Source organism: Danio rerio, chromosome 2, assembly GCF_052040795.2.
Source record: "Danio rerio strain M-AB ecotype USA chromosome 2, GRCz13ab, whole genome shotgun sequence".
In the NCBI taxonomy this organism is placed as follows: domain Eukaryota; kingdom Metazoa; phylum Chordata; class Actinopteri; order Cypriniformes; family Danionidae; genus Danio; species Danio rerio.
In genome coordinates, this window is record NC_141022.1 from 62,687,614 (window position 1) to 62,709,448 (window position 21,835).

Consider the following 21,835-nt stretch of genomic DNA (forward strand, 5'->3'; position numbering starts at 1 on the left):
AGTCCGCCATCTCAAGTCCGCCGACGCACTCAATGAGCTAACTGGATAAACCGGTTGCGGCGGGAAAGCCCTCCACACGAAGGTAAGCTGTCAGTCTAAAAGTGCCAAAAGGAACGGCGTCACACCGCCCCGTAGTGTTCGCTTAAAAAATGAAATACAGCCAGACGTACCTCCGGCTACGTAATTTGCGGTCTCGAGAAACGTCCTTGGGACAGAATTTTCAAAATGAGCCTGGGTTGGTTTTTGCACTTAGACTCTCCTTCAATGACCTCGACACACATGCAGGTTGCCAGATTGACAACAGTGTGCACTGTAAGATGCTCAGATTATGTTTACATTTGTAATATTTGTATTATTTGCAAAGTAAAATGTGTATTTTTCAGGGCTGTCAAAATTATCGCGTTAACGCAGGTGAATACTTTTAAATATTTAACGTGTATATAATGCAGTTGCAGTTTTTTTTTTAAATTTCCTGTTGTTTTCAGGGACGGCGCATGCATAGGCGCAACCTAGGCAGACGCCTTGGGCAGCAGAATAGTGAGCGAACCCGCCGGTCTTCACTTTCATCCGAACCGGTTACTTTCTTTTTGACTTTCAGGTTGACGGCGGTGTGATTGCTGTTTGCCTAGAGTGCCAGTTCAGCTTGCCCCGGCCCTGCGTTGACGCGCTTTTAGAAGGAAAGTTTTATTCATTCATTCATTTTCTTGTCAGCTTAGTCCCATTATTAATCCGGTGTCGCCACAGCGGAATGAACTGCCAACTTATTCAGCACGTTTTTTTACGCAGCGGATGCCCTTCCAGCTGCAACCCATATCTGGGAAGCATCCACACACACACACACACACACACACACACACTACAGACAATTTAGCCCACCCAATTCACCTGTAAAGCATGTCTTTGGGGGACTGTGGGGGAAACTGGAGCACCCGGAGGAAACCCACGCAAACGCAGGGAGAACATGCAAACTCCACACAGAAACACCAACTGAGCCGAGGTTCGAAGCAGCGACCTTCTTGCTGTGAGGCGACAGCACTACCTACTGCGCCACTGCGTCGCCAATTAATTAAATTGATAACAATGAATGTGGCATCAACAGGCTATCCTGCGTTTCCTCCAGAGCTTCATGTCTTTTGGGGTGTTTTATTTTTAATCTTTAGACTAACTGCATTTAAAGTAAAATTCAAATGGCACTTACATGCCTGTGTTTTTTTTTTATTTCTGTAATAAATACTGCGTTTTGTGATTAATCATGATTAATTACAAAAAAAGAGTGATTAATTACGTCAATTTTTTATCATTTGATAGCCCTAGTATTTAATGACTCTAAATCTGTCTTATTTCAGAAGCTGCTTCTGTCCTCCAGAGGGCGCATTTTCAGCTGTATCTGCATACTTTGAGCTGCCTTTATGACTGAAATTAAATACACTGTTTTCCACCATCTGGCAACCCAGGGTGCTGAAATACAATTTACATTTAAATTTAGTCTTTCAGCAAGTTTCTGGAGGACACATACATCTGCAGAAGTGAGAGCAGATAAGGAGCAGAGCCAGAAGTCGCTTTGTAAGCAAACACCAGAGCTTTGAATTTGATGCGAGCAGTGACTGGAAGCCAGTGCAAACGGATGAGCAGCGGAGTGACGTGTGATAGAACAGTTGGTTGAACTGGCAATGGGCGGAGTTATGGAGATCAAAATAAAGCCAGACATTCTGACACAGAACAACGCACATTTTCTAAATCATAAAATTACCATGAAATGTCCACTTGGCATGTTTATTAAACACCTGCACACATATTATGCTATTTTAATGATGTAGAGCAGTCAAAAACAGCACAGCACCTATAAAGAAACTACAACATGCTTAAATCACATGGTCCCAGTTCAAAATAAGCTGAAAAATAACCCAGACAAAAACCCCACACACTAGTCAATGTGGATATTTGAGAAAATGAAGTGCTTAATGAGTGTGGGAATGTGCTAGTGATTTGGACAGAGTCGAGGAATTATAATTCATTTTTGAAAGTCATATAATGACGCTGGGAGAAAGCAGAGCTCATGGCTGGATAACACTAAACACATTTCTGGTCTGTGATCAGGAGCTCCATGCGGACGCCAGATGAAGAGAGGAAAACCTGGAGAATCTGAGAATTAAACCTCGGAAATGAAGAGTTTGAGCGCCTGAGGCTTCAGATCTGCGTTCCACATGATGGAGCATTCATGGCAAGATCTGCATTACAGCAACACAAACGTCAGCAAATATACAGGTTTCCCAGAGCAGGAGCTCATTTACACATTAATCCAGAGCCGAGTCAGGGCAGCATGCAGCTTTAAGATGATAAAATAACAGCATGAGCTCACTTCCACCATGCAGCAAAGAGTAAACAATGATGTGCCTTCAAAAATAACAAGGCAACAGAAAACTCCATTCATTCATTCATTCATTCATTCATTCATTTCATTTTCGGCTTAGTCCCTTTATTAATAGCGGGTCGCCACAACGGAATGAACCGGCAACTTGTCCAGCATATGTTTTATGCAGCAGATGCCCTTCCAGCTGCAACCCATCACTGGGAAACATCCATACACACTCAATCACACACACTACAGACAATTTAGCCTACCCAATGCCCCTATACCACATGTCTTTGGACTAGTGGGGAAACCGGAGCACCCGGAGGAAACTCACACAAACACTGGGGGAACATGCAAACTCCACACAAAAAAGCTAACTGACCCAGCCGAGGCTCGAACCAGCGACCTTCTTGCTGTGAGGGTATTGTGTAACACTACATTCTTCACATACAAAAAATCTTAGCTTAAAGAACATTTTAACTTCATATTTTGTATAACTTTACACATTAATTCTTGTCTAGATACTGTTTACATTGAGCAAACTTTACTTTTATATTATGTTTATTAACTACAAAAAAAACTTTAATGTTATTCTTGTCTATATACTGATTATGTGACCCAAACTTCACACTTTTATTCTTGTTAATAAACTTATTGCATAAACCAAACTTTAGGATTTAACTATAGTCTATATAGCGATTACATAAAACAAATGTTACACCTTTTCTTGTCTATATACTGATTACATAAAACAAACTTTTATTAATTAAAACAATTTTATTCTTGTCTATTTACTCATTATATAATCCACATTTTGCACTTTTATTCTTGTCTATAAACTGATTAAATGAACCAAACTAAAGCCTTTTATTATTGTCTATATACTGATTACATAGAAAAAACTTTACAGTTTTATATTTGTCTTTATACAGATTACATAAACCAAACTTTGATTTTTTTTCTTGTCTATACACTAATTACATAAACCAAACTTTACATTTCTATCCTTGTCTATATACAGTACAAATTGCATAAAACAAACTTTACACTTATTTATGTCTATACTGATTACATAGACCAAACTTTACACTCTTATTTATGTCTATATATTGATTACATAAACCAAACTTTACACTTTTATTAATCTATATACTGATTACATAATCCAAACTTAAGCCTTCTATTCTTGTCTATATGCTGATTACATAAAACGAACATTACAGTTTTTCTTCTTTATATACTGACTACAATAAACAAACTTTACACTTTTATTTTTTGTCTTTTTACTGACTATATAAAATTAACTTTTTTTTTCATTTCTATACACTGATTACATAAACCAAACTTTACACTTTTATTAATCTATATACTGATTAAATAAACCAAACCTCACACTTTTATTCATCTATATACTGATTACATAAACCAAACTTTACACTTTTATTCATCTATATACTGATTACATAAACCAAACTTAAGCATTTTATTCTTGTCTACATACTGATTATATAAACCAAACTGTACACTTTTATTTTTGTCTATATACTGATTACATAATCCAAACTTAAGTCTTTTGTTCTTGTCCATATGCTGATTACATAAAACAAACATAACATTTTTCTTGTTTATATACTGACTACATAATCCCAACTTTACACTTTAATTTTTTGTCTTCATACTAATTAGATGAAATAAACTTTACACTTGTATATTTGTCTTTATACTCATTAAACAAACCAAACTTTTTTCATTTCTATACACTGATTACGTTATTTACGTCTATACACTGATTACGTTATTATTTACACTTTTTTTGTCTATACACTCATTACATAAACCAAACTTTACACTTTTATTAATCTATATACTGATTACATAAACCAAACTTAAGTATTTTATTCTTGTCTACATGCTGATTACATAAAACAAATGTTAAATTTTTCTTGTCTTTAAACTGACTACATAAAACAAATTTAGCACTTTTATTATTGTCTATATACTGATTACATAGAACAAACTTTACAGTTTTATATTTGTCTTTATATTAATTACATAAACTTTACACTTTTTTCTTGTCTATTCACTTATTACATAAACCAAACTTTACATTTCTATCCTTGTCTATATACAGTACTAATTGCATAAAACAAACTTTACACTTTTATTCTTGTCTATATACTGGATATATTAACCATACTCATCTTGTCTATATGCTTAATATATAAACCAAAATGTACACTTTTATTCTTATTTATATACTGAGTACACACACTAAACTTTAAACTTTTATTTGTATCTATATACTGATTACAAAAACACTTTACTTTTATTCTTGCCTATATACTGATAATTTAAACCAAACTCTACACTTCACCCAGAGCAGCTGCACACATTAGCAAGCTCCACTGATTCTCCTATCAGAGCCATCACTCTCCATGAGAAAGTTAGCGGTATCTGCAGCTGTCCTCAGATCAGATCAGCACATCTGCATACACTCAAACCTCTTGTGGGAAAATAAAGCATCGCACTGTGATCATGAGGAGCAAACTCACACAGCGTATGCCTCAGTATTACAATATTTCTGATCCTCAATGGACTCTCACCTGAAAAGTGTAATTGTAAAGCATCCACCCACACATGATTAAACATGTACACACAGACCTCACCTATATGCTATAAAACTGCAGGTTATATATAATAGGTGGTTATATATAATAACTTATATTTGATTGTCACAAACACTTGTTGGACTGAAGCAGCTTAGGTTTATATTGTCCACGCATTATACAATTTACTATAAAAGATCACTGTAGTATTTTTCATGTGGGTGTCTTTTTGATTGAATAAATGCAATCTTGGTAAGCAGTAAATGCACTTAATTTCTTCCCGAAGCCTTTGGAAACACTAAATTATCTTCTGAATTAATAAAAATCGTTACAGTTACCAAGTTACGGATTTAATATTTTTCATTTTTCAGATTCTACAGTTGCTATGGTAACACAACTACAACAGTAATTAATCTGTTGTGGTGATCTGACAGTTGCTATGGTAACACAACATGTATAGTTACTGATCTGTTGTTGTGATTCTACAGTTGCTATGGTAACACAACAACAATAGTAATTAATATGATATTGTGTTCCTACAGTTGCTATGGTAACACAACAACTATAGTAATTGATCTGTTGTTGTGATTCTACAGTTGCTATGGTAACACAAAAACTGTAGTAACTTATTTGTTGTTGTGATTCTACAGTTGCTATGTTAACAACAACTATAGTAATAAATATGTTGTGGCGATTCTACAGTTGCTATGGTAACACAACAAGTATAGTAACTGATCAGCTGTTGTGATTCAACAGTTGCTAGAGTAACACGACAACAATAGTAATTAATCTGTTGTGGTGATTCTACAGTTGCTATGGCAACACAACAAGTATAGTAACTGATCTGGGGTGACTAAACAAGACATTTCCTAGACATAACTCGCGGCTGAACTATTATAGTACTATGCATCGTTTGGGAACAGAATGATGTAATGAGTGTTTCCCAAAACTGTACTTTCTCTGTTGCACGTTCCTCGATTAAACCATGTTAGTTATTATGTAAAATGGAATAGAATATTCCATATAAAATGCCACACCAACAAACTATGCTCGTAATGACGGAACTTGAGATCTTATTTGGCTAACGATGGTTTTCGGAAACGCACCCCTGTTTTGGAGATTCTACAGTTGCTATGGTAACATAACAACTGTAAAAATTGATCTGTGGTGTTGATTCTACAGTTGCTATGGTAACACAACAACTATAAAAATTGATTTGCTGTGTTGATTCTACAGTTGCTATGGCAACACAACAACTACAACAACTGATCTGCTGTGGTGATTCTACAGTTACTATGGTAACACAACAACTATAATAATTGATCTGTTGTGGTTATTCTACAGTTGCTATGGTAACAACAACTATAAGAATTGATCTGCTGTGGTGATTCTACAGTTGCTATGGTAGCAAAACAACTATAATAATTTTTCTGTTTTTATTCTACAGTTGCTATGGTAACAACAACAACTACAGTAATATAAACAAATCACCCAATACTGTAGAAGTATAGAGTATATTATACAACAAAACCCCACAGTTTACTGTAGTAAAATCTAAAGCATACTACAGTATTTATGACAGCTTATCATTTCTCTAATACGACAGTATTCTAAGCATTCATTTACAAGGCAGTGTGAATACTGAAACATTTAACACACTTGAGTTTGTTTCAGAAACACTGTGTTAAGTATTTAACATTTAGACATGGCTGTGATCAATGAACTGATCTCCAGTCAGGTCCTTTGTTTTTTTTTCTCACACTAAGTCATGACAAATCATGAAGGTTTTGCTGCTGGTGTTGCTCTCCATCAGAGCGTCCAGAACTCTGAAAGAAACCGTGGAGAAGATTTCCAGCTGAGCTCACAGATCTGGGCTGAATGTCAAACACACACAGCAGCCGGATCCAGTCCAAAACACAAGCTCTTTACCACACGGCCTCCGTCTTCCGCACAGACGCTTTCACGGCCCTCTCCTTAATTCTGATTATATACACACACGTTTATGAGCGGATCGCAGACGGTTTAATAGACGGAGGAAAGAGGTTTCGTCATGTGGCTAAGAATAACAGCTAATGCACTTTCAGCACAATCATTATTTTCTCTCTCTACACTGTAAAGAGGAGGATGTTCTCTGTTTTTATCGATTGCTGGAATATGTTTGACAAGATTTTCATCTGTCTCATTATAGCTGAACATTTTATTCAGTGTGTCTTGTCATTTTTCTGTTGGATTTTTTATTTATTAGCAGATCTCATTTGTTTTTTAGGGAAGTTATCATTTTAGCCAATTTGGACTTTCAGCACAATTCATTCATTTTCCTTTGGCTTAGTCTCATTTATCAGAGGTCACCACAGAGGAATGAACCGCCAACTACTCCATCATATGTTTTACACAGTGGATGCTTTTCCGGATGCAACCCATCACTGGGAAACACCCATACACACTCACACAAACACTACAGTTAGTTTAGTTCATCAGTTCCTCTATAGCGCATGTGTTTGGACTGTGGGTGAAACCGGAGCACCCGGAGGAAACCCACGCCAACACGGGGAGAACATGCAAACTCCACACAGAAGCGCCAACTGACCCAGCCAGGACTCAAACCAGCGACCTTCTTGCTGTGAGGCCACAGTGCCAACCACACAGACACTGTGCCGCCCACATATACATTGTCAAAACAAACTTTAATTTTGGACATAATTAATCTTGCACAACACTAGAATGTATAATAATAAACAATAACATGTTTTCCATGTCCACAAATAGAAAACATACACACTTCTACCAAATCAAAAAAAAAAAACATATTACAAATGATGCTTTGGCTGACAGTAAATGTAGGAAAACTCATGAATTAATCAGTGTATTACATAAAGATTCAGTTTTGAGTTTACACGATGACATCATCACGCGATGACATCACAGCTCCATTCAGCAGCACTTGGCATTGTCCTCCGAGTCTGATCTGGCAGCAGTGACGTGCCCGTGAGCCGCTGTGAAGTAAGTCTGGCGTTCTGGCTTCTCTGTGACCCGATCCTGAGGTTTTTCCCTCTATAAATTTACAGCGGGCTTTAATCTCTCCTGACGGCAGGCTGTTTTTATGGCTGCTGGGAAAGACTGCTATAATGCGCCACTTAATTGAACGTTAGATTCTCTTAAACGCACTGGAGGCAGGGAGCGGATGAGGAGCTCCTTTTATCTCTGGCTTTTGTTTGATGTGGTTGGCCAGCGCTGATGATGAAATGGGTCACATGACCTTTGGTATGCTTTAATGTTGACCTTCACAAATACACCAGCGGAGCACAGATATTGTGTGTTACTGTTATATCATCGCTTTTCTTCTATTCATTAAAAAAAAAAACAGATGTAATAAACTATGCAAAGTAACACTATATAGTGCAGGGGTCACCAATCTCGTTCCTGGAGGTCCGGTGCCCTGCAGGGTTTAGCTCCAACTTGCCTCAACACACTTGCCTGGGTGTTTCAAGTATACCTAGTAAGACCTTGATTAGGTTTTTCAGGTGTGCTCGATTAGGGTTGGAGCTAAAATCTGCAGGACACCGACCCTCCAGCAACGAGATTGGTGATCACTGCACTATACAGTGTGTAACTATGTAAAATAGCACTATATAATGTAAGACTGTGTAACACTATGTCATGCATCATCATGTAATGTAAAACTATTGTAATGTAACACTATCCAGTGTAGCACTATGCAAAATAACTATGTAACACTATATAATGTAACACAATGTAATGTAACACTATATAAAACTATGTAAATAACACTATGTACTGTAACCATGTAAAGTAGCACTATATAATGAATGACTATTGCATATAACACTATGCAATGTAACACAGTGTAACACGTTGCAATGTAACTATATAATGCAACACTATATATAATGTATTATGTAACTGAACGCTGAATAGCATTATATATTTTAAGTTTAACACCATGTAACAGTGTGTAATAAGGAGTGATAAGGTAAAAAATGGGTAACAGAGGTTGGATTACTCACACATTCAACAAAACTAATCTGGACTGTGTGTTTGTTGGACTGTACACTCACCGGCCACTTTATTTGGTACACCTGTCCAACTGCTAGTTAACACAAATGTCTAATCAGCCAATCACAGGGCAGCAGCTCACTGCATTTCGGCATGTAGACATGGTCAAGACTTTGAACGTGGCATGGTTGTTGCTGCCAGACGGGCTGCTCTGAGTATTTCAGAAACTGCTGATCTACTGGGATTTTCATGCACAACCATCTCTAGGGTTTACAGAGAATGCTCCGACAAAGAGGAAATATCCAGTGAGCGGCAGTTCTGTGGGCGCAAATGCCTTGTTGATGAGGCCAGAGGAGATTGGCCAGACTGGTTCCAGCTGATAGAAAGGCAACAGTAACTCAAATAAGCACTCGTTACAACCGAGCTCTGCAGAAGAGCATCTCTGAACACACAACACGTCCGACGTTGAGGCGGATGGGCTACAGCAGCAGAAGAGCACACCGGGTGCCGCTCCTGTCAGCTAAGAACAGGAAACTGAGGCTACAATTCACACAGACTCACCAAAACTGGACAATAGAAGATTGGAGAAACGTTGCAGCAACTGTGTGATGCTATCATGTCAACATGGAGCAAAATCCAGTAGCGTGTTGAATCTATGCCACCAAGGATTAAGGCAGCTCTGAAGGTGAAAGGGGGTTTGACCGGTACTAGTGAAGTGTGCCTAATAAAATGGCCGGTGACTGTGTATATAAAATTTTTATATGTCAATATTATTTTCAGTGCAGGTCAAATTCAATCATTAATTAAAAACCAATTCCTTCATTATGTAACAAAATACATTATTGGGTAAATTATATTAAAATTAGGTAAAATTTTAGAAAAAAGCAAATACATACATTAAATTAAATATTTCGTTTGCCGAAAAAAAACAAGATATTTAGTAAAGGCCATGTTCCATTAGACTGTAAACTTTCAACTAAATAGATCTAAACTTCATCATTATCATTAGTAATATGCATTATAGGAACTTTGGTGTAAAGGGGATGCACCGAAGTATTATTTCATTTAATGTTTAACTCTCAGACTCCACTTTTTAAGTTGTGTCACATCAGCCAAATCTCAAATGAATAAATACATGTCTCTTAGCATGGGTGTTGTGGTCCAGATTCACATATGCACAGTCCTAACCAATATTGTTTTGGCAATAAATAAAACTCTCTGATTTCTTTGATCATTTATTCTCTGTAAGTGCAGATTACGTAACACTGAAGACACTTTGGTAAGACTTTATTGTGATGGTCCCTATTGCACATTTTGTTGACTGAAAGTTGCATTGCAGCATGCCAAATACCTCTCATTTGAGTTTTAGTGGGCTGTCTGCTTAATATCTGCTGATACTTTTAATTCTTCACTTTCGCCAATAGGGTATATGCCGAGCTAGTGCTGTTCCCATGCTGATAAACTTCTACTGTTGTTGTTAGTTTTTTTTCCCATTTTATATGGTTCCTTTTACTGCATCGATGTTGTAATGTAGTTAAAATACAATCAGTTAAATAGACTCTGGCATTTACTTATTTGCTCAAGCGTAAAACGAGACAAAAAGCCGTTTACTCCCACACGCCAGTCAGAATCGGCAGGCTAGCGCAGAAGCTCCATTGAATATACTGGGGTAAAATAAATGCTCATATTTTAAAGACATGGCGGGGGGAATTGTAATGTAATGCAGTGCTTCTTGTACAATCTGAGACCCACTTTATATCGGATATCACTCAGCCAGTGGAGATGGCTGATTTTTAAAGAAAACGGATCTTAAACATGCAGTTTTTGCAATGGCATACAGTTCACCGGAAGCGCTTAACCCAGGTTACTGGCAAATTAAAAGTCCTATTAACATGTTTCGGCATATACCCCATAGGTGAAGTTTTTTTTCTCGCCGCTGTTGCCACTGGCTTGCATGGTTCGGGATCTGTAGAGCTGCGTATGCATGAATTTGCTCTTCAGTGTTTGGACTCTCAGTAGTGATTCTCTTCAGCTGCTTCAGAACGCAGCAGCACGAGTGGTCTTTAATGAACCTACAAGACCACATGTCACTCCGCTGCTCATCCGTTTGCACTGGCTGCCAGTTGCTGCTCACATCAAATTCAAAGCTCTGATGTTTGCCTACAAAGCGACTTCTGGCTTTGCTCCTTCTTATCTGCTCTCACTTCTGCAGATGTATGTGTCCTCCAGAAACTTGCGTTCTGTGAATGAACGTCGCCTCGTGGTTCCATCCCAAAGAGGAAAGAAATCACTTTCCCGAACTCTCGCGTTCAATCTGCCCAGTTGGTGGAATGAACTCCCTAACTGCATCAGAACGGCAGAGTCACTCGCTGTCTTCAAGAAACCACTAAAAACTCAACTATTTAGTCTCCACTTCACTTCCTAATCTGCAATTGCCTCTCTGGATATACCACTAACTGTACTTAAAAAAATAAAAAATTACTAATACTTTCCTTCTTAGACTTTACAGACCTGAAACTTGCCTACAGCACTTCATTGTTGCTCTTATAGTTGTGTAAATTGCTTCCTTGTCCTCATTTGTAAGTCGCTTTGGATAAAAGTGTCTGCTAACTGACTAAATCTAAATGTAAATGTTTATTAAACGACACTGAACTGAACTGAAATTAAACACTGAAAACTGAACTACACTGTTTACATTCACTACGATCTTCTTTGTAAGGCTGCTTTGACTCAATCTACAGTACACTGTAAAAGCGCTGTACAAATAAAGGTGAATTGACTTGATTCTGCTCCTTCAACAAACATTTAACTGACTATACCAAACTTTGCAAGTACATGTCACCTACCTACCCAAACCTTGGGTTGAGGCATTTGGGTAATTTTTGGGGGGTTATTTTCAGAGTCTTGGGTAGTTTCAACCCAGATTTTTGGGTCAAATCAACTCACAGCAGGGGCTGACTGGCATACCACATATTATGTACTAATTTGTTTATATGCAATGAAAATAGTGTAACGTAAGATTTCTTGCGTTTTCAGATGATTAAAATAAGATTTTTGCTCATAGCAGCCCTTAGTCAGACATTTCTGAATTAAAAAATGTCTTACTAGCACCTTTTGTACACCTGTAATCAAAGCTGCACATCCCTCAGCGTCAGGGCTGGAGTGGGACTCCTTTTCAGCCCTGGAGTTTCAAGCCTCAGACCGGCCCACCTCAGTGCACAACTGACTATATTAAAATAAGGTCATTTCCAAATCAGTTTCTAATGACACTATCACGTCTTTTTTTGAGAAAACAGCAGCTTTAGAACTTCAAATGTTTAACAACCCAAACAGTATTATATGTCTTAACAATAAAAATGAAAACAATAAATTAATTTAACGAGAATCGAACTTGGGTCCACGGCGCCTTAACCTAAAGTGCTAACCGCTGGACCACAACAGCTATATACTGAATGGTGTCACAACTGAGTTTTATCATCATTAAAATAGGTAAAAAGAGAAGAGTTGCGGTAAGATAATGAATAAAAAGGCTGTGGTCAAGTAAATAAATAAATATAAATAGTGTGACTGCTGAGAGCAACAGATTCTGGTGCTAGGGACACCGGCCCACGCGGCCAAAAAACGGACCGGCCCACCGGGAATTCTCCCGGTCCTCCCGATTAGCCAATCCGGGCCTGCTCAGCGTACTTCAGTGATGCCGGGTCAAAACAACACAATTGCTGGGTCATCTTTCACAGATGTTTTTGGATCAAATGAACCTATTATTTAAGAAAAAAATAACCAATTACTGGGCAGAAAAACAAACCATTTGTAGGGTTAAAAATAATAACCCAATTACTGGGGTTACTTTAACCCCTGATGTGTTCTGTCCCATAATTACCCAGCAGTAGGGTTAAAAACAACCCAATTTGGGTAGTTTTTAACCCTGTGTTTTTTAGAGTGTATCCCTATTCCCAACCCCAACCCAACAGTCTACTTATAATCTAATGAGAATTCCTTGGCATGCAGCTGCAGTGTAACTTAAATTCAACAAAATGTGTTAAAGGCACCACCAAAATAAAGTCAAACCAACATTTTTACTTCATTTACTCAGCATATTTCTATACTATCCACTGAAAATGTACATTTTTGAAAGATTTTTTTCATGTTTGTGGACATTTCTGTGAGTTTATAGATGAATGGAACACTCACCCATCATCATCATCATCATCCTCAGCACCGCACACACAGCCATCGTCTTTAATCAATACTCCCGGTTTCGTTAGTCGTCAGATTAATCCCTCATTGAGTTTCTTCTGTTTTATCCATAAACTGTGAGATTCAGTGTTTCAGAAGCGCAAAAACATCCATCCGACTGCAGCTCCAACATCTGGAACACACACACACACACACACACACACAGAGAAGAGAGACTAAACCAGCAGGAGGAGATCATGGAGAAACACACACACGCCCAGAGGGAGAGAGAGAAAGATGTATATATAGAGAGAGAGAGAGCAATTGAATCTGTTGAACCATAAGAAAAGGTTAACCCATTGAATTAATTTGCCTTATTGTCCTTAATCTACACATGTAAATATGATAATTAACTATATTAGACCTATTAACTCAGGCGGCACAGTGGCTCAGGAGTTAGCACTGTGGCTTCACAGCAAGAAGGTTGCTGGTTTATGTCCCGACTGGGTCAGTTGGCATTTCTATGTAGAGTTTGCATGTTCTCCCCGTGTTGGTGTGGGTTTCCTCCAGGTGCTCCGGTTTCCCCCACAGTCCAAACACATGCGCTTTAGGGGAACTGATGAAATAAATTGGCCGTAGTGTATGAGTGTGTGTGGGAGTGAGTGTGTATGGGTGTTCCCCAGTATTGGGTTGCAGCTGGAAGGGCATCCGCTGTGTAAAACATACGCTGGAATAGTTGGCGGTTCATTTCGCTATTGCAACCTCTGAAATAGAGACTGTGCCAAAGGAAAATTTACATCACTCAAACCGACTGCAAATATTCAACTTAAATTAACTGATTAAATTAAGTTCAAGAAACTGAAAATCCTTGTGTCTTATGATTTTTAGTGAACACGTCATCTAAATGTATTTCATTAATTAGTTTATTTTAATTCTCCTTTTTCTTTATCATGTTAGTTCTGTTTGTATTTGTACATGCATTGTTTTAATTTCTGATTGTTTTAATGAAGCAATTTGGGTTTGAGAAACCTGCATGTAAAATAAAATGTATTACTATTAGTAGTAGTAGTATTGTTGTTGTGCATTTGTGCATAATATAATGACTAGATTGTTTATTGTTTAAGTAATTTGCAATGTGTGGCAATACTTAATGTCATGTCAATAAAGCTCTTTTGAATTGAATTAAAATGAAATTGAATGAAGAGAGAGAGAGAGAGAGAGAGAGAGAAAGAGAGAGAGAGAAGTGCTGTTTTTCCCTCTTTCTTCCTTCTGCTCTCACCACATCAAACACCTCCTGAAGAATCAAAGCTCCTCCTGTCTGAACCTGCAGCTGTTTCTGTGGCTGCGTTTGCTTTCATTCTGTTAAAACTATTAAATATAATTATCCCAAAACTTTGCGAACCTAAAACAGAGTGTGCTTTATATACATATGCTTATCTTCTATTAACATAACCTACATTTTAAACATTTTATTTATGGAATATGAACACTGTAAAACAAAACAAACAAAAAAGTCAAATGGACAGTATTTGTCAGCTGTGCACAATTCTATCATTAAAAATACAACAGAAGCCATAAATAAAACAGGTCAAATTTACAGTAAAAATGCAAGCTGTGGTTGCCAGATGTCTACCATTAAAAATACAAAGGAAGCCATAAATGAACAAAAGAGGTAAAAAAAAATCACAGAATTGTCAGCTGTGGTTGCCAGAATTCTACCGTAAAAAATACAGAAGCCATAAATAAAACAAACACTACAGTAAAAATTGTCAGCTATGGTTGCCAGAATTCTTCCACAACAAATTTACAGTAAAAAAAGAGTGTGGTTGCCAGATTTGTACTGTTCAAAATATGATAAGCCATAAATGGAAAAATGGTAAAGAAAATTTTCTGCTGTGATTGCCAGAAATTAACCCTAAAAACATGATAGAAGCTATAAATAAATACGGTAAAATTTGTAGTAAACATTGTCAGTCATGGTTTCCAGAATTTTACCATAAAAATGTAAAAATTACAGTAAAAATGGTCAGATGTAGTTGCTAGAATCATACTGTTCAAAATATGACAGAATCCATTAAAAAATAAGGTAAAATGTACAGTAAAAATGGCAGCTGTGGTTGCCAGAATTGTACCGTACATATACGATAGAAGCCATAAATAGAAAAAAGGGTCAAATTTATGGTTAAAAAAATTCTACTGTGGTTGCCAGAATTCTCCTCTAAAAACACGACAGAAGCCATAAATAAAAAAAAAGGTGAAATTTACAGTTTGAGCCCAGTGGTTAAGTGCGCCGTCATATATCACCATGGTGCTCACGGTGACCTGAGTTTGAATCCCGGCTCGAGGTCCTTTGCCGACCCATCCTCTTTCTCATCTCCCAATACTTTTCCGTCTGCAACCTCTACTGCCCTTTTCAAATAAAGGTGAAACCCCCCTCAAAAATAGTTATAAAAAAGCCATAAATAGAAAAAAGCTCAAATTTATGCACTGTAAAAAATAAATCCTTAAAATTTACAGTAAAAAAACGGCAGCTGTGGTTGCCAGTACTTTACCGTTAAAAACACGGTACAAACCGTAAAAGTAATTTTTCATTTTTACTGTAAATTACCGTATTTCATTATTTTATAGAGGTAATATGTCTGTATTTTGAATGATCAACATCTACACATCTTTTGTTACACAGTTAGACACGTTAGCACACCCACATGAAGAAGGTGGTGGTGAAGTTACAAAATGAGCCAATGCTCATCACAATCAACTTTTCCCACAAGCAGAAAAGAGTATCAGCATATAGAAGGTGCTCAGTGTCATTCACACAGCTACTAAACACCAGTATGGTAACACGCTTAAAATTAAAGTCATGAAATAAACATTGTTCATCAACATTAAATGTAACATACATCTCTAATGTACATAACTGATAGGGAAACAGCTAAAAACATCCATAGTAATGTCAACCAAATGCATAAAAAGTGATGTTCCATGCAGGCAATTCTGAGAAAGTCAATTTACGGTTATTCGCCGTATATATTAAGGAAACATAGCGTTAACAAGGTTACAGATTTGTACTGTAGCATTTTTACAGTTTTTTACCATTAAAATCACGGCCATTTTTTACAGTGTGGTGAAAAAATCTGCTGTGGTTGCCAGATTTCTACCCTAAAAACATGAAAGAAGCCATAAATAAAAAGGTAAAATGTACAGTAAAAATGTCAGTCATGGTTGCCAGAATTGTACCGTACATATGATATAAACCATAAATTAAAACGGTCAAATTTGCGTTAAAAAAAAAACTGTCAGCTGTGGTTGCCAGAAATATATAAAAAAAATACGATAGAAGCCATAAATAGAAAAAAGGTCAAATTTATGGTAAAAACAATTCTGCTGTGGTTGCCAGAATTCTACTCTAAAAACACAACAGAAGCCATAAATAAATAAGGTAAATTTGACAGTAAAAAGGGCAGATGTGGTTGCCAGAATTCTACCATAAAAAGTACAATAAAAAGCCATAAAAAGTTGACATTTACTGTAAAAAAATGATCAGCTGTGTTTGCCAGATTCTACCATTAAAAATACAATACAAGACATGAATGGAAAAAAGGTCAAATTTACAGTATAAATTGTCAGCTGTGGTTGCAGAACTCTACTGTAAACAGATACGACAGAAGGCACAAAAAGATCAAATTCACGGTAAAGAACAATGTCAGCTGAGGTTGTCAGAATTCCACCATTAAAAATGCAATAAAAGGCATAAATCAAATGTCTAGATTTTACAATAAACTACCATATTTCATTGATTTATAGTGTTTATAGCGCATTAAACACTCGGCTTATGCTAGTTTTGTTGAATAAAATCAGCAAATAATGCCAAAGAAATATGACAACGAGATGCTGCGCTGCCAGAAACTTGTATTATTGTCGGCTAACGTTAGTGAAAGAGTCGTTCGGGGGATTCATTCACAAACGAATCGCTCCCTCCGTCAGTATGAGCAGTGAAAGCAGGAGAGGAGCTGTGTTTCAGGACATGATTAGATCAAATTTAACAGGGAGGGTGAATAGTATATTTCTGTACACACAGACACAAGCTTTTTGTCAGGAATGCCCGTGCGGTCACTGATCCATCAATGTAGAAAAGTGATGGAAAATTATAATTTTCGTAATTAGAAAAACAAATTACATACTATCATCCAGGAAAACTCCCGATCATAGATATATGTGTATATGTGTGTATCTCTGGCTTTGGATGGCCACAGTCCTCCACTGTACCTTGGTCCCGTATTCATTTCAAAGGAGCGCCACCCTGTAGCAAGATGGCGGCGCTATTGCATTCCGTCCAATAGACAACAATAGGCCAGGCGACATCTAATGTATATATCTATGACCAGAAGTACCACTGGATTATTAATAAGCACCGAGAGTCAGGACCTCAGTTTAGCGTCTCATCCGAAAGATGGCGCCCAATGACAGTAGTGTCCCCTTCACTATACTGGGGCGTTAGGACTCACACAGACCTAACACCACTTCCAACAGCAACCTAGTTTTCCTATGTGGTCTTCCATCCAGGTACTAACCAGGCTCAGCCCTGCTTAGGTTGTTAGTTAGGACGATTCTTAGGGCCCACACATTTTGGGGACACCCAGAGATATTATTCGGGCGACCCTATATTCCCCCCCCCCCCTTGCTCTTCACTTTCGTCCGCTAACTTCATCCCCCCTACCCGCGTCTTTACATTTGTCTGCGACACCTGCCCGCTCCCACTCTCCCCTTCTATACTCTCTACCACGACAAAGAAAGTATAGAAAATGTATAGAAAGTGTTTTTAAATATTTGTTTGTTTTTAGTTTGATCAGTGAGAAGTATTGATTAAATTATTTTATAAAAATAATATTGAAGGGCAGCACGGTGGCACAGTGGGTAGCACAATCGACTCACAGCAAGAGGGTCACTAGTTTAAGCCCCAGCTGGGTCAGTTGGCATTTCTGCGTGTGAATGAATGTGTATGGATGTTTCCCAGTTGTGGGTTGCAGCTGGAAGAGCATCCACTGTGTAAAACATATGCTGAAAGTTGGTGGTTCATTCTGCTGTGATGACCCCTGATTAATAAAGGGACTAAAGCCGAAAAGAAAATGAACGAAGGATTGAATGAAAATAATAGTGAAAATGTGGAGTGCCAAGATGTGAAGATGACAGATATTGTGGCCAAAATAAAAATGCGGAATTTGCTCTCATGACTTAATTTGCTTCTTGGTTTTAGTAAATCTTTGTTATGATAACTAATGTATTCCCGTTTAATTTGGAGCAAATCATTACAAAGTGGCCACAGCAGGGGCGGACTGGGACAAAAATTCAGCCCTGGCACTGTTGCCACACCAGCCCATATTACCACACCGACACAGCCCCACCCACAGACTCGCACATTCACTATTTATTTTGGTGTAAAGAGGGTGAAATAATATGACATTCTTGCCAGATTTTGATTATGTCCAGGTAACCTTGGCTTGGGTCGGCCAATCTTGAAACCAGGCGGCAGTTGCCGATTGGGCCAAATGCTTAACATTTATTAGGCTGGCTTGTATAGTTTCTTCTGAGACTAAAAATTAAACTCTATCTCCTCCTAGAGCTTTCAAGCTATGACCACCAAACTCACACCAGACCTCCAAACTGGTCTGACTCGGGTTGCTATATCTTTTCCGACTGAGCCGACTTTTGGTTTTCCGAAAAACGTCCTGGGACCGTCTGAAAAATCCGATTGACTTAACAGTGGACAAAACTTTGTGACCTCATAAGTCTGCACCGGACTGTCCTACAGGCTTCTAACTGGGCTCATTTAACTCAGACTATCTAACTGCCAATAACTGATGAGCTTTTAACTTTCTGGCCACACCCTAGCAACCACTTTTGGGACCCTAGAAACTGTCCCATAGACTTCCACTGCAAAAGACTCTCATTGACTTTACATTGGGTAAAACTTTGTGAGCTCATAACTCTGCATCAGACTGTTGCACAGACTTCTAACTGGGCTCATTTAACTCAGACTACCAAACTACCAATAACTGATGAGCTTTTAACTTTCTAGCCACACCCCTAACAACCAGATACATCACCCTAGCAACGGTCCTATAGACTGCCATTATAGAGGTTCAGATTGATATCGTCATGCTGCAGTGTGATAGAGACATGGGTGTTGCTTTTAACTGTTCATACTGGCAAGAAGCTTTAATACATCATCGGTCTAAGCTGTCAATCCACTCTATAGCAACAAAACAGACTAACCTAGCAACGATATAACAGCAGCTATATCTCAGTATCAGAACATCGTAGAGAAGCGGGGGTTGACTTGTTTGACTTATGCTAGCACATCATCCATCCATCCGTCCATCCATCCATCCATCCATCCATCCATCCATCCATCCATCCATCCATCCATCCATCCATCTATCTATCTATCTATCTATCTATCTATCTATCTATCTATCTATCTATCTATCTATCTATCTATCTATCTATCTATCTATCTATCTATCTATCACTCTATCTATCTATCTAGCTATCTATCTATCTATCTATCTGTCTGTCTGTCTGTCTGTCTGTCTGTCTGTCTGTCTGTCTGTCTCTCTGTCTGTCTGTCTGTCTGTCTGTCTGTCTGTCTGTCTGTCTGTCTGTCTGTCTGTCTGTCTCTCTGTCTGTCTGTCTGTCTGTCTGTCTGTCTGTCTGTCTGTCTGTCTGTCTGTCTATCTATCTATCTTTTCATACTTTTTAAAACTGTTTAAACTGAATAAACTATTACCATCAGGCTTTCACAAGCCAGCCTCAAAGTTTGTTCTCAAACTTTAAGAATCTAGTTATCACTATTTTTATTATCATCCTCATAATATCACATCACAAAACAATACATATTAAAAAAAAAAAAAAAAAACTGACCGGCCCACACTTTAAAATTGGTCCGGCCCTTCTGGCATTTGACCGAATTGCCAGATGGCCAGTCCGCCCCTGGGCCACAGTTTGATAAAAACATGAAAACAACTTCAACTGTGTGCACGATTTACTTAAAACAAGGGAACAAATGGCTAAAGCAGACTGATTTGATATAGTTTATAGGAACAAATCAGTCCGTTTGTGGCTATGAGTGTGTGTTTTTCCCTCATACGTCACGCATTAAAAAGAATTTCATTTAAAGAAATCTGTGAACAGTTTCCCGCAGCTCATGATTCATGTGAGTTTCCCATTTATTTATGATTATGGATTGTATAATGGCTCCTTGTTCTCTGCTCTGATAACTTTTGGTGCTGGAAAGTATGACTAAGTGACATTTATTGCGTTTCAGTGGTTTGGAACAATATATTGTCTGGATTATTCATGCAAATTACAGTAACGAGCTATAATACGAAACATTTGTACTACTATATATTATCCAAACTCTTAAAACTGTCACTTATGGTCACTTTAAAACATTAGTGCAGTTAAATATTAAATAGAGTAAATACAATAGTGTTTTTGTTACTGTAAAGTGAATTATACTGTATATCAGAGCTTCTCAACCTGCAACCTCTTTCACTTCTGTCCCACTTCTGTCTCCGATCATTTTTTGTCCCACCTGTCTGACATTTTCTCTAAAATGTTTATATGACCTGCTCATTTAAACCTTTATTTATTAACATATAAATAATATATGTTACACACACACACACACACACACACACACACACACACACACACACACACACACACACACACACACACACACACACACACACACATACAGGGTGGGCCATTTATATGGATACACCTTATTAAAATAGGAATGGTTGGTTATTAGCGTCCTGTTTGTGGCATATTAGTATACGTGAAGGGGGCAAACTTTTCAAGATGGGTGGTGACCATGTTGGCCATTTTGAAGTCGGCCATCTTGGATCCAACTTTTGTTTTTTCAATAGGAAGAGGGTCATGTGACACGTCAAACTTATTGGGAATTTCACAAGAAAAGCAATGGTGAGCTTGGTTTTAACGTAACTTTATTCTTTCATGAGTTATTTACAAGTTTCTGACCACTTATAAAATGTGTTCAATGTGCTGCCCACTGTGTTGGATTGTCAGTGCAACCCTCTGCTCCCACTCTTCACACACTGAGAGCAACACCGCAGGGGAAATGCCAGCACAGGACTCCAGTATCCGTAGTTTCAGGTGCTGCACATCTTGTATCTGCACACCATAGACACCACAGACAATTGCCTTCAGATGACCACAAAGATGAAAGTCTAAGGGGGTCAGATCCCTGCTGAAAAATCCAGCTTAAACCAGCCTAGGCTGGTTGGCTGGTTTTAGCTGGTCGACCAGGCTGGTTTTAGAGGGGTTTTGGCTACTTCCAGGCTGGTTTCCAGCCATTTCCAGCCTGGTCTTAGCTGGTCAGCCTGGGAGATGACCACCTAAAACCAGCTTGACCAGCCTAGCAGGCTGGGAGCCCAGCCAAAACCAACTATGTAAAGCTTAAACCAGGCTTGTCAAGATGTTTTTAGCTGGATTTAGCTGGTCATTTTTCAGCCTGAACAGCTAAGACCAGGCTGGAAATGGCTGGAAACCAGCCTGGAAGTGGCCAAAACCCCTCTAAAACCAGGCTGGTCGACCAGCTAAAACCAGCCAACCGTTTAAGCTGGATTTTTCAGCAGGGATTGGAAGACTTTGGGGTCCA

General features: G+C 38.1%; 1 protein-coding gene across 1 annotated transcript in view; it reads right to left on the bottom strand.

The window, feature by feature from the left end:
• Positions 1-13,387, bottom strand: part of LOC100332639 (protein APCDD1-like) — a 35,853-nt gene extending 22,466 nt beyond the window's left edge. The window contains 1 exon segment of the mRNA NM_001442892.1: positions 13,165-13,387. Coding sequence (NP_001429821.1) covers positions 13,165-13,207 — 43 coding nt within the window. The 5' untranslated portion in view covers positions 13,208-13,387.
• Positions 13,388-21,835: the final 8,448 nt, after the last annotated feature.